The following is a 12,220-nucleotide window of genomic DNA, read 5'->3' as shown; positions in this document are numbered from 1 at the left end:
TCCTGGTTAACTTGCTTTTGCAACAGGCTTTCCACCTCGCGAGGTCACGCCCCACCCCCTTTGCGTAATTTCCTTTCCCTTCATATTTAAAGAAAAATGGGTGTGGTCATGCCCGCTGAATTATGGGAAATGTAGTACGTAGGTTCAATAACCGCCCCGATGTAAAAAGGAAAAGGTGGCCCAGTAAGTTATCTTGTCTGAGTGAGCGGGCGGGGCGGGGGCTGTGTTTGTGGAAGTTTCCCACCTCAAGGTCTCTCTGTGTAGCCAGACTAGCCGAGAACTCGCGATCTTGCTCCGGATCGCAGCTATAAGACCTTGGCCTTGAAACAAAGAACAAAGACCCAGTTCGCATGCCTTGCAACATTATTGGCCAGACGATATCAGTTGCATTCTGGGAACTGAAGTTCCTGTGACGCAAAATGACGAGGCTAACGTCATACGTAGTGCTCTGGTCTGGACCTCCGTGGAACTGAACTGTTTTACAAAGCAAACTTTACCACGTTGTGAGAACGTCTAGGCGTGTGCGACAGGCCCTCGGGTCCACTCTGAACACCAACTGGAGCACTACCTTCTCTCACCAGTTTGCACACTCTTCTCGAGGCTAGTGATCAACCACCTACTGTAACCAAGAACTGAGGTAGGTCCTGGGGCACTGACGACTTGAACTGGGACCGAGACTGGAGGCATGCCTGCCCTGTCCCAACTCGGGATGAGGGGATTCACTCTCGGTGCTGCAGCTGCATAGTTCAGTCAAGCCCCGGGAGGCTGGCCTAGAGCAGGGAACTAAATTGCTGGGTGAACTCGAACGGGGTGCAGCATGGAGCTACACAACTGCTCTGCTATCTGCTGGGCCGCCTTGGAGGGTATTTGGTGGTTCTGATGAGCTGATGGTCTTTGAGGCTCTGCAGATGGTCTTAGGGGTGTTACTAAAAGACGGGTCTTGAAGGTATTACACGCGTGGTGCTGTGTCTGCCGGGAAATTAATGAAGACTAATAATGAAAGTGGTGGGGCTGGTGAGATGGCTCAGTGGGTAAGAGCATTGACTGCTCTTCCGAAGGTCCTGAGTTCAAATCCCAGCAACCACATGGTGGCTCACAACCATCCATAACAAGATCTGACTCCCCCTTCTGGAGTATATGAAGACAGCTACAGTGTACTTACATATAATAAATAAATCTTTAAAAAAAAATGAAAGTGGTGGCTATTAGGCAGTTTACATAGGAATCATATTGGTGAGGTTCTGGAGAAAATAACAGATGCGTAGGCAGAGTGCTAAACTAATGGGATCAGTGACGCAAGATGAAATAGAAGCTATATGAGCCACAGAGGTCATGTATGTATTGATGCAAAGGATCCCGAAGGCCACTCGTGTGATCTTTGAGAGGCTGGTCAAAGGGCTGAGTTAATGGAGCTGGTAAATTGTGTAATGGAGCCCTAACAGGTCATGATCCTCCAGGCATTAGTGGGGATTAAGGTGGTAGGAACTAATGACTGGAAGCCTAATCTGTGACGGGATTGGTGAACTGCAGAGTGGAGAGAGGGTGAAAGAGATTAGGCTATAGGAGATGGAATGAGGTTGTGTCGGGGAAATAGGTGTGAAAAGCAAGGGCTTAATGGAGGGGGTAGTAGGGTTCTGTGACTCTAGAGACAATGGAAATAACTAGAGACGGTCAGGTGTTGATAGAGATGATTGATAGAGATGAAACGGGCAGAGAAAATGGTTGAGAGAGAGATTACTTTTGTAGTGTGTCCGTGACAGTAGTTGCAAGTGAGCAGAGTCAGTAGTGAGTCCTCTGTCAGTTAACTATGGAGTCTGTGATGTCCCACAGTGATGGGGACCTATGCGATGAGCTCAAGGGCCTGAGAGTTCATGGTAAGGTACTTAGGGCCCTGTCTGGGCTTCGGTCTCCATGTGTTGAATGAGCTGTCTGTCGTGTGGGGCCCATGAACTCAGTTAGCTGTATTTTGTTTTCTTTGACCTGCACAGGACAACATCAGCGCACACTGTCTACCAGCAGACTGAGATGGGACGGACATCTAAGGATAAACGGGACGTCTACTACCGCCTGGCCAAGGAGAATGGTTGGCGGGCCCGAAGCGCTTTCAAGCTCCTGCAACTTGATGAGGAATTCCAACTCTTCAAAGGTGCCTAATATGGGGGCTAAGTGACCTGGGAGTAGAAGAGCAGGCTGCTTCTACAGAACTCAATGTAGTGGCTGGGCTAACTTGGAGGGAAGGAGATGGACCACAAAAGAGGAGGAGGAGGGCACGGGGGGCAATGGATAGACATAGGTTCTCCACAGGACAGGGGTGACTCTTGCAGCATCTCCTGGTCATGCAACCGAGCGGTATGTCTTCCCTGTGTGTGCACAGGTGTGAAGCGAGCGGTTGACTTGTGCGCAGCCCCGGGTAGCTGGAGCCAGGTGCTGAGCCAGAAGGTTGGGTAAGTGGAGGGACTAGAGGGTGACCTGGTTGGGTGGGGGGAGGCATGGGGTGTCAATCCGATACTGACATGTGCTATCCACAGGGGCCAGGGTTCTGGTCAGGTGGTGGCCGTGGACTTGCAGGCTATGGCTCCACTGCCAGGTGTGATACAGATACAGGGCGACATCACTCAGGTGAGAGCATGCCTGCGACTATTGGGGGTTATCTCGAGTGACTGCCTTCGTTTAGGGGACAGTAAAAAGGAGAAGAGAAAGGTTGTGTAATCTCCAGATTTAAAAGGCTGAGGGTGAAGGATAAGTCCAAAGCTAGCCTGAGTTATCAAAGGACTTCGAGATGGCTCGAGCAGGTAAAGGGCTTGCCAGCAAAGCAGATGACTGACTTCAATCCCAAATGATGTCCTCTGAGCTCCACATGTGTGTGTACCCAGACAGGCACACAAGTAAATGAACAAGTAAATGTAGTTTTCAAATATCTGAGGAACTGGAGAGGTGGTTGAGCACTTAAGAACACTGGTTGCTCTTTCCAGAGGATCTGGGTTCAATTTCGGAACACCCACACAGTGGCCCACAACTGTCTGCAACTTCAGTCCCAGGAAATCAAATGCCCTCTTCTGAGAGGCCTCTCCCTGGCGTCCCTCTCCCCACCCCACCCCCACCGGCGCCAGGCACACATGTGAGGCACGAACATGCATAAAGGCAAAACACCTGTATACCTTAAGGAAAGCCGGGTGTGGTGGTGCACGCCTTTAATCCCAGCACTCGGGAGGCAGAGGCAGGCGGATTTCTGAGTTCGAGGCCAGCCTGGTCTACAGAGTGAGTTCCAGGACAGCCAAGGCTACACAGAGAAACCCTGTCTCGAAAAAAACCAAAAAAAAAAAAAAAAAAGCAAAGGAAGAAAGGGAGAGAGGAAAATCGAGTGCATTTCTAATTAGTTGATTAATGTTGTTAGTGTTGAGCCGGGCGTGGTGGTGCATGCCTTTAATCCCAGCACTTGGGAGGCAGAGGCAGGCGGATTTCTGAGTTCGAGGCCTGCCTGGTCTACAGAGTGAGTGAGTTCCAGGACAGCCAAGGCTACAACAGAGAAACCCTGTCTCAAAAAACCAAAACAAACAAAAAAAATGTTCTTAGTGTTGTATGGGGGGGGGCGTGCTTGTATGCCATGGTGTGCGTATAGAGGTCAGAGATCCCTTGGAAGACTCAGTTTTCTCCTTCCACTCTTTGAGTTCCAGGGGTGGGACTCTGGGTCACAAGGCCTGGCAGCAAGTTACCCCCATTACCTACCAAGCCAGGTCACCAGCCCCTTAACAATGTTTTCTAAAAGAATAAATAAGAAAGAGGAAGAGACTGGAGATGTAGCTCAGCGCTAGAACCCTCGTGTAGTATAAGCAGAGCATACTGGGCTCTGTCCCAGTACTAAAAGATAGAACCTCAGAAAGATGGAGACTGACTGCCTGAACATAGACTGTATTGCAGAGACACCAAAAGATGATGAGGATGGGTCCCCGGAGATGTAACCTGGTCTTAGACAGACAAAGCCCCCAGAACATGGCTGTCCCCAAGGCTTTGAGGCTTGGGTTGTGGGCAGGTGGGATTTGAGGGTGAGGGCAGCAGAGGGGTACTAAGGCTATTCACCCCCCTTTCTCCATAGCTTTCCACTGCCAAGGAGATCATCCAGCACTTTGAGGGCTGCCCTGCTGACCTAGTAGTGTGTGACGGGGCTCCTGATGGTAAATGGGGTGCGGGGGTAACCTCTGTCTCTTAGCTCAGGTTTTTTTCTCGCTCTTTCCCCTCTGTTCTTTCCATTTTTCCCTTTCTGGCAATTTCTCCCTACCTCTGCTCTCATTGTCCAACCTCCTCCTCCCCAAAAGTTTGTTTGGGTTTTTTTGGACTGTTTTGTGGTGCTGAAAATAGACAAACCCTCATGTGTATGAGGCAAGTATTCTGCTGCTAAGGTTTATCCCCGCCCGTCAGCTTCGTGCTGGGCTGTGTGTCAACCCTCCTGCCTTCTCATCTGAGAGCCTGTCCAATCCTGTGCCGGGTTTTTGATTTGTGGGGTTGTTTTTGTTTTTGTTTTGCCAGCCATCTATTCAAAACATTTTCTGAGCACGTGTTGTGTTGGGAAAGTGTGCATGAATAAATTCTACTGGTCTCTGGCCTTGTGAAGTCAATGTTTCAGTGGGACTGCATAGAAAAGACACAGTTGAAGGCTGGAGAGGTGGCTCAGCAGTTAAGACCACTGACTGCTCTTCCAGAGGTCCTGAGTTCAAGTCCCAGCACACACTTGACTCACAGCCATCTGTAATGGGATCTGATGCTCTGTTCTGGTGTGTCCGAAGACAGCGACGGTGTACTCACATACATTAAATAAATAAAATCTTTAAAAAGAGAGACAGTTGATCTGGTGGCTCAATGCCTGTAATTCCAGATCTTGGGAGACTAACGCAGAAAGATCACTAGAGCTCAAGGTCAGCCTGGATTAGAAAGGCCCTTTCTCAAAAAATAAAAATGGGTAGGGGGGACTGGCTTAGTGGTTAAGAGTGCTTGCTATTCTTCCAGGGAACTGAGTTCATTTGAGAGCCATCCAAGCCCTGGTGACTCACAACTGCCTGTAGCTTAAACTCCAGAGGATCCAACACTCTCTTTTGACCTCCATGGGTACACACACGTGACATACAAAATGCAGACACACGTACATAAAATGTTTTTAAAATATGTAAAATGAATAGCAGTTCACAATTTTTTTTTTAAATTATGAGTACACTGTAGCTGCCTTCAGACACACCAGAAGAGGACATCGGAACCCATTAAAGATGGTTGTGAGCCACCATGTGGTTGTTGGAAATTGAACTCAGGACCTCTGGAAGAGCAGTCAGTGCTCTTAACCACTGAGCCATCTCTCCATCTCTACAATTTTTAACAAAAAGCTAAACTTTAAAAAATAAAACAGGTAATAGATTGTGTAGGGAAGTCACTAAGACAGGCTGAGGAAGTAAAACCTACCTGCTGAGATTTGAAATAAAATAGATAGGAAAGGCTCTACTGACTTATCAGCAGAAAGAATTGATAGTGAAGGGGCTGACGGGGCTGTCAGTTACAGCACTGCCCTTGATAGTGCAAACTTGCAGAGAGTTGGGGTTGTGGACCAAAGAAGTATCCCCTAGGCTTCTTGAGCAGTGTGAGGGTTAGAGGTGGAAGCAGACACACACACACACACACACACATCAAGAGGAGATGGCCACAGCAGTAGTGCAAAAGAGTGACTTATAACAGTCAGGGGTTCCAGTCACAGGCAAGGAGAGAATGGTCCTACTTTGAAAATAGAATAGGCTGGATCTGCTAAAGTCTAGAACGTGAGTATGACATGGGCTAAAGTTGGTCACAGGGACTAAGGTTTTTGACATGAGTAACTAGAAGGATCAGATGAGCTGAGAAACATCAAGAAACTGGTAATAGAGAAGTAAGTAGAAATCTGCCTTTGAACTGGTTGCACCTATGGTGTTGGTCTATTAATACAGCCCAACGAAGCCATCTGGGTAGAGGTAGACATACTAAGGCTGCTTGTAGGACAAGTAGTTTCCCAGGATTAAAATGACTTCCCAGGTTGCTAAGGGCTCAGGGCTCAAATCCAGTTGGAAGACAATACTCTTTCCAGAACCTTCACAGTAAGAAGGCCTGAAAAATGTCTTTGGTTTTCTAATCTTTGGTATAAGAAGACATGTCAAGCCAGAGGGTCCCTAATGCTATTCCTCTTACTACAGTCACTGGCCTCCATGATGTGGATGAGTACATGCAGGCCCAGCTTCTGCTAGCTGTGAGTAACCCTGGTGGCCGCCTCTGCCCTCCTTTGGCCCCTTCTTGCCTGCTTCTGCCTCCACCTTACCCGCCTGTCCTTTCTGCAGGCTCTCAACATCGCTACTCATGTCTTGAAGCTAGGGGGCTGCTTTGTGGCCAAGGTGAGCCTTGGGGATCCTGTGGGAGTAGTGAGAAAGGTCCCTGCCAGGAAAGGGCCCCCTTACTTCTCTAGCTTGCCTTCCACACCCTACAGATATTCCGAGGCCGGGATGTGACCCTGCTCTACAGCCAACTACGTATCTTCTTCTCCAGTGTGCTCTGCGCTAAGCCTAAGAGCAGCCGGAACTCGAGCATTGGTCAGTGGGTGGGTGACATGGAGGCCTGATAGGCAAGGGGGTGATTGGCCACGTGTCTGCACAAGGTTGAGGTGACAGAGAGTCACCCCTCACTCCAGGTTTTTCTCCCACAGAGGCCTTTGCTGTGTGTCAAGGTTATGACCCTCCTGAGGGCTTCATTCCAGACCTGACCAGACCCCTGCTGAACCACTCATATGGTGAGAGCCGGAGCTGGTGGTGACCCATGCCTGGGGAAACTTCACCAGCTCCATGTGCTTCATGTCTCTCGAGAGCCCTCTGCCTCACGCCCTGATGGCAGGTGTACCCCCTTAGGGATATTTCAGATAGTCTTCCAATGGTAGCTCTTGGTCCCGGTGGAAATTCTGTTGGCAGCAAACTAAGCGTTCACCCAGGGAAGATCCTACCTGTCTATCTTAGGGAATCCCTCGGGTAGAAAGCTCACCTGTGTTAAACATGTCCCCTGTGTAAGTCTGTAGCCTTGAACCCAATAGGCAAAGGTGGAACCTGTCTCTGTAGATCCCATTTGAATGGGACAGGTAGAATGTGCTGGTAAAATGCTGCTCGGGCATGGTAACAGTGAAAAGCCAGGCCACGGGCTGACATTTTAGCATCAGTGATCAGAAGGGAATCTGCACCGGAGGGCTAGTGGAAAAAGGACCTTCAGTGCCGGCGTAGCCTGTATCTTCGCTCTGCCTGTTTCCAAGATACAGATTTCAACCAGTTGGATGGTCCCACCCGTGTTATTGTGCCCTTTGTGGCCTGTGGGGACCTCAGCGCCTACGATTCGGACCGCACTTACTCTCTGGATGTGAGTGTCCAAGCAGCAGGGCAGGGGTCAGGAGATTGTCTTGGATTGGCAGATTCTCATCATCTCTTGTGTCCTACAGCTAGATGGTGGCTCTGAGTACAAATATACTCCACCCACACAGCCCCCCATCGCACCCCCATACCAAGAGGCCTGCAGGTTGAAGAAGAATGGACAGCTGGCCAAGGAACTCCTCCCCCAAGAATGCGCCATCAACAGTGTAGACAGGTTGCCCCAGCCTCTGGCTATCCATACCCTGCTTGCCCCCAAGGTATGGATATGTGGCTATGTACCTCTGAGTCCACCATGACACCTCCCCAATGTGCCCGTTTCTGTCCTGACTCACTCATTCACCTGGTCCTTTCCTGCCTTGCAACTGCTGTAAGAATCCATAGCTCCACCCACCAACAAATGGAAAAATGTAGCCAAATAGCTGAGTTCCTTTTCTTTTTCTTTGGCAGGTGGAAGACAATGAAATTCATTGTTCACCTTAACACATCAAGGTAAGTTTGCTTTTTCCCCCCCTCTAAAGTTCAAGTACAAGGCACCTTTAAGAACAATCTGAATAGGGACTGCAGGCTGGCTCTCTGGTTAAGCGCAAGTATTGCCCTTGCAGAAGATCTGAGTTTGGTTTCCAGCAACCATGTGTGGGAGCTCAAAGCTGCCAATGACTTCCACAGGAGCAGACATCTCTGGCCTCTCAGGATACCTATATTCACAAGGACATACCCAGGACACACACACACACACACACAATTGAAAATAATAAAAGTAGTTTGGGCATGTGGCACTCACTTTTTTTTTTTTAAAGATTTATTTATTTATTTATTATATGTGTGTACACTGTAGCTGTCTCCAGAAGAGGGCATCAGATTTTTGTTACAGATGGTTGTGAGCTACCATGTGGTTGCTGGGATTTGAACTCCAGACCTTCGGAAGAGCAGTCGGGTGCTCTTACCCACTGAGCCATCTCACCAGCCCGTGGCACTCACTTTTAATCCCAGCATTTGGAGAGGTGGGGTGCAAGCAAGTCTCTACAAGTTTGAGGTTAGCCTGATCTGAATAGGTCCAGGCCAGCCAATGCTACATAATGAGACCCGGTCTGTTAAAAAAGAAAAAAAAGAAAGAAAGAAATCCCTCAGTGGGTTGAAAATAGAACTCGGTTTGTAGAGTGCTTACCTAAAATGCACAAAACCCTAGGTTCAATCTCTAGCTACCACATAAAAATCCAGGCATAGTAATCTTAGCACCCAGAAGATACAATAGAAGAAGCATGAGAGTTTCTAGAGCATCCGCAGATCCTCAGCAGGTTGGAAGCCAGCATGAGCTACATGAAAACTTGTCTCAAAAGATGAAAGACCTCAGTACATTTTTACTTCTTTAATTTTTTTTTAAAATTTGAAACAGGGTTTATATAACCTTAGCTCTGTAGAGCAGCCTGGCCTCAAACTTACCAGAGATCCACCTGTCTCTGCCTCGAGTTCTGGAATGAAAGGCAAACGCTGCCACCACCCAGGGAGTTTAAAAAATAAAGTTTATTTATTAGGTATACACTCATACACATACAATTTTTTAAAAATCTTTAAAGGGTTAAAAGGTTCAATCTTCAATGCTGCCAAGGAAATAAAACAAAGATATAGCTTAGTTGGTAAAATGCTTGACTGGAATGGACAGAGCTCTGAGCCCCAGGACCATGGAGCCCATGCTAGTAATCTGTGTTAGGACATTGTCTTAGTTACTTTTTCATTGCTGTGATAAGATACCATGACCAAGGCAATTTATAGAAGAGAGCCTTCATTGGGGGTTTACAGTTTCAGAGGCTGAGCCCATGATCACCAGAGCGGGGAGCATGACAGCAGGCAGGCATGGAGCAATAATTAGTAATTGTGAGATATAAACCATGGGGCAGACACACACACACACACACACACACACACACACACACACACACACACACACTGGGGGGGGGGAGATTACTGGGATAGTGTGGGCCTTTGAGTCCTCAAAGTTTGTCCCCAGTGACAACGCCTCTTCTAACAAGACTACCTCTTAAATCTCTCCCAAAACACTTCCACCAACTTGGCACCAAGCATTGAAATATATGAGCCTCTGGGGACCATTCTCATTTAGACCACCACAGACATTCAGAAATACAAGGTCATCCACAACTCTACGAAGTTGTATGTCCAAGAGGACAGCCTGGGCTCCATGAGACCCTATCTTCAATAAAAACAAAGTTGGAGCTATGGAGGTGGCCAAAAGATGGTATCAGGACCCCTGGAACCCAAGGCCTCAGAAAGAATATGCAGTGCTCTTAACCACTGAGCCATCTCTCCAGCCCCTGGCCCCACCGCTAAGTTTTTGTTTTGTTTGTTTGTTCTCAGTAAATGAATGCGCAGAGAGCTTCTGAAGAACTACCTGTTCGGGGGATTGATGAATACTTACCTAATGAATATTTGCAGGCATTCTAGGTTTAGAGATCCAGCGGGAAACAAAGAGTCGGAATTTATGCATTGTAACTTGTATTTGACTGTGTTTACAATGTACTACAAAAACAATGGTCTCCTAAAATACTGTCTTATTTTTATATAATAACAAAAGCACCCAAGGCATATTTCCCACAGAGGCGCCCTGTCACTGAGATGCATGGCTGCACATGGAAAAGGAATACTGGCTATGGAAGGCAGGAAAAAAGTCGAACAAAATGGAGAAAGTCAGAGAATGCAGACAGGAGTTTAGAGTTTTGAAAGTCTTTTTCTAGCCAGGCACTTGGGAGGCAGAGGCACCAGGATTGCAAGTTCAAGGCCAGCCTAGTCTACATACAAGTTGACAGCCAGGGCTATGTAGAGACCCTGTGAGAAAAGGAAATAAAAAATAAAAGCATGGATTTTTTGTGGGGGTTTTGGGTTTTTTTTTTTTTTTTTTTTTTTTTTTCGAGACAGGGTTTTTCTGTATAGCCCTGGCTTTCCTGGAACTCACTTTGTAGAACAGGCTGGCCTCAAACTCAAAATCCACCTGCCTCTGCCTCCCGAGTGCTGGGATTAAAGGCGTGCGCCACCACGCTACGCTAAAAGCGTGTTTTCTAAAAGACCTTTCTGAGGTAAAGACACTACTGAGGGGATCGAGGTGTGGGGACTGGTAGATTTATCTAGGGAAGAACGTTTCAGGGCAAAGGGCACAACAGAATTAGAAGAAGCCAGCTGCTCTGTAGCAGGATGGACTTAGATCTAACCATTAGGAGACATCCTTTTCTGACAATGGCTTAGCAGGTTACTCACATTTAAGTCTTCTGGTATAAAGGGCACCTTAAAAAAAAATTGAGACATGAAGCTGGGCATGGTGGCGCACACCTTTAATCCCAGCACTTGGGAGGCAGAGGCAGGCGGATTTCTGAGTTCCAGGACAGCCTGGTCTACAAAGTGAGTTCCAGGACAGCCAAGGCTATACAGAGAAACCCTGTCTTGAAAAACCAAAAAAAAAAAAAAAAAATTGAGACATGAGCTGGAGAGATGGCTCAGCAGTTGAGAGCACTGGCTGCTCTTCCAGAGGTCCTGAGTCCAATTCCCAGCAACTACATGATGGCTCACAACCATCTGTAATGGGGTCCGATTCCCTCTTCTGTTGTGTCTGGATGGCTATAGTGTACTCATATTAAAACACATAAGGGCTGGAGAGGTGGCTCAGTGGTTAAGAGCACCGACTGCTTTTCTGAAGTCCCTGAGTTCAAATCCCAGCAACCACATGGTGGCTCACAACCATCTGTAACAAGATCTGACTCTTTCTTCTAGAGTGTCTGAAGACAGCTACAGTATACTTGCATATAATAAATAAATCTTTTTTTAAAAAACACATAAATAAATCTATAAAAAAATAAAAACCAACAAAAAATTGAGACACAGACCAGGGATGGCGATACACACCTTTAATCCCAGCACCCAAGTGGCAAAGGCAGGCGGATCTCTGAGTTCAAGGCCAGCCTGGTCTATATAGTGAATTCCAGGACAACCAGGGCTACAGAATGAAACCCAGGGGCTCACACATACCTAATGCACCAGGCACAACATGGTACACAGATATGCAAGGCAAAACACCCATGCACATAAAATAATTAAACAAGTAATCTCAAAACTTAATTAGAAAGACAGCTGAGTGGTTAAGATCACATACTGCCCATTCAGGCAACCAGGGTGGAGTTCCCAGCACCCACATGGCAGCTCACAACTGTCTAGAACTCCGATTCCAGGAAGTCAGATGCTTTCTTCTGCCCTCCATATTTACCAAGCACACATGCAGTGCATTTACATACATGTATGCAGGCAAGACAGTCATACACATAAAGTGAGTATAAATAAAATCTTTTTTTTAATTGAAACAAGCCAGGTGTGGTGACACAGGCCTTTGGTCCTAGTACATAAGTGACAGTCCAGCCTAGGCTACATGGTAAGACCCTGTCTTAAGCAAAACAAAAACAAAACTCTGAAACAGGGATGGGGTGTAGGTCAGTGATGGAGCTTGCCCAGGTAGGATTAAAGATGCACACTACCGGCCCCAATTATACTTCTAGGAAATTTGTTCTGGGGCTGGAGAAATGACTTAGGAGGAAAAGACTCTCCTTGCTAAGCCCAATGGCCAACCAGTTTAATCCTTGTAACCCATACAGTAGAAGGAGAACTGACTCTCCAAAGTTGTCACCGCCACTTGCACACATATACAAAATAAATAAATGTAAAAAAAAAATGGCCAGGCGTGGTGGCACATGCCTTTAATCCCAGCACTCGAAAGGCAGAGGCAGGCAGATTTCTGAGTTCGAGGCTAGCCTGGT

General features: G+C 47.3%; 1 protein-coding gene across 3 annotated transcripts in view; it reads left to right on the top strand.

Annotated features, from left to right (window-relative positions):
• Positions 1-268: 268 nt before the first annotated feature.
• The window catches only part of Ftsj1 (FtsJ RNA 2'-O-methyltransferase 1), a 13,001-nt gene continuing 1,049 nt past the window's right edge, over positions 269-12,220 (top strand). Inside the window, exons 1-13 of one of the 3 annotated variants that reach the window (XM_029534196.1) lie at positions 269-637; positions 1,989-2,146; positions 2,375-2,444; positions 2,529-2,619; positions 4,094-4,172; positions 6,204-6,256; positions 6,345-6,398; positions 6,491-6,593; positions 6,707-6,790; positions 7,298-7,401; positions 7,481-7,669; positions 7,860-7,901; positions 9,783-9,894. In XM_029534196.1, coding sequence (XP_029390056.1) covers positions 2,026-2,146; positions 2,375-2,444; positions 2,529-2,619; positions 4,094-4,172; positions 6,204-6,256; positions 6,345-6,398; positions 6,491-6,593; positions 6,707-6,790; positions 7,298-7,401; positions 7,481-7,669; positions 7,860-7,892 — 981 coding nt within the window. In that variant the 5' untranslated portion in view covers positions 269-637; positions 1,989-2,025 and the 3' untranslated portion in view covers positions 7,893-7,901; positions 9,783-9,894. Of the gene's footprint in view, positions 638-1,988; positions 2,147-2,374; positions 2,445-2,528; positions 2,620-4,093; positions 4,173-6,203; positions 6,257-6,344; positions 6,399-6,490; positions 6,594-6,706; positions 6,791-7,297; positions 7,402-7,480; positions 7,670-7,859; positions 7,902-9,782; positions 9,895-12,220 lie in introns of those variants that run through there. The other 2 variants (XM_021187909.2, XM_021187912.2) reach the window with 2 other exon arrangements.

Source organism: Mus pahari, chromosome X, assembly GCF_900095145.1.
Source record: "Mus pahari chromosome X, PAHARI_EIJ_v1.1, whole genome shotgun sequence".
Taxonomy (NCBI): domain Eukaryota; kingdom Metazoa; phylum Chordata; class Mammalia; order Rodentia; family Muridae; genus Mus; species Mus pahari.
This window is presented reverse-complemented; position numbering and strand designations above follow the sequence as displayed.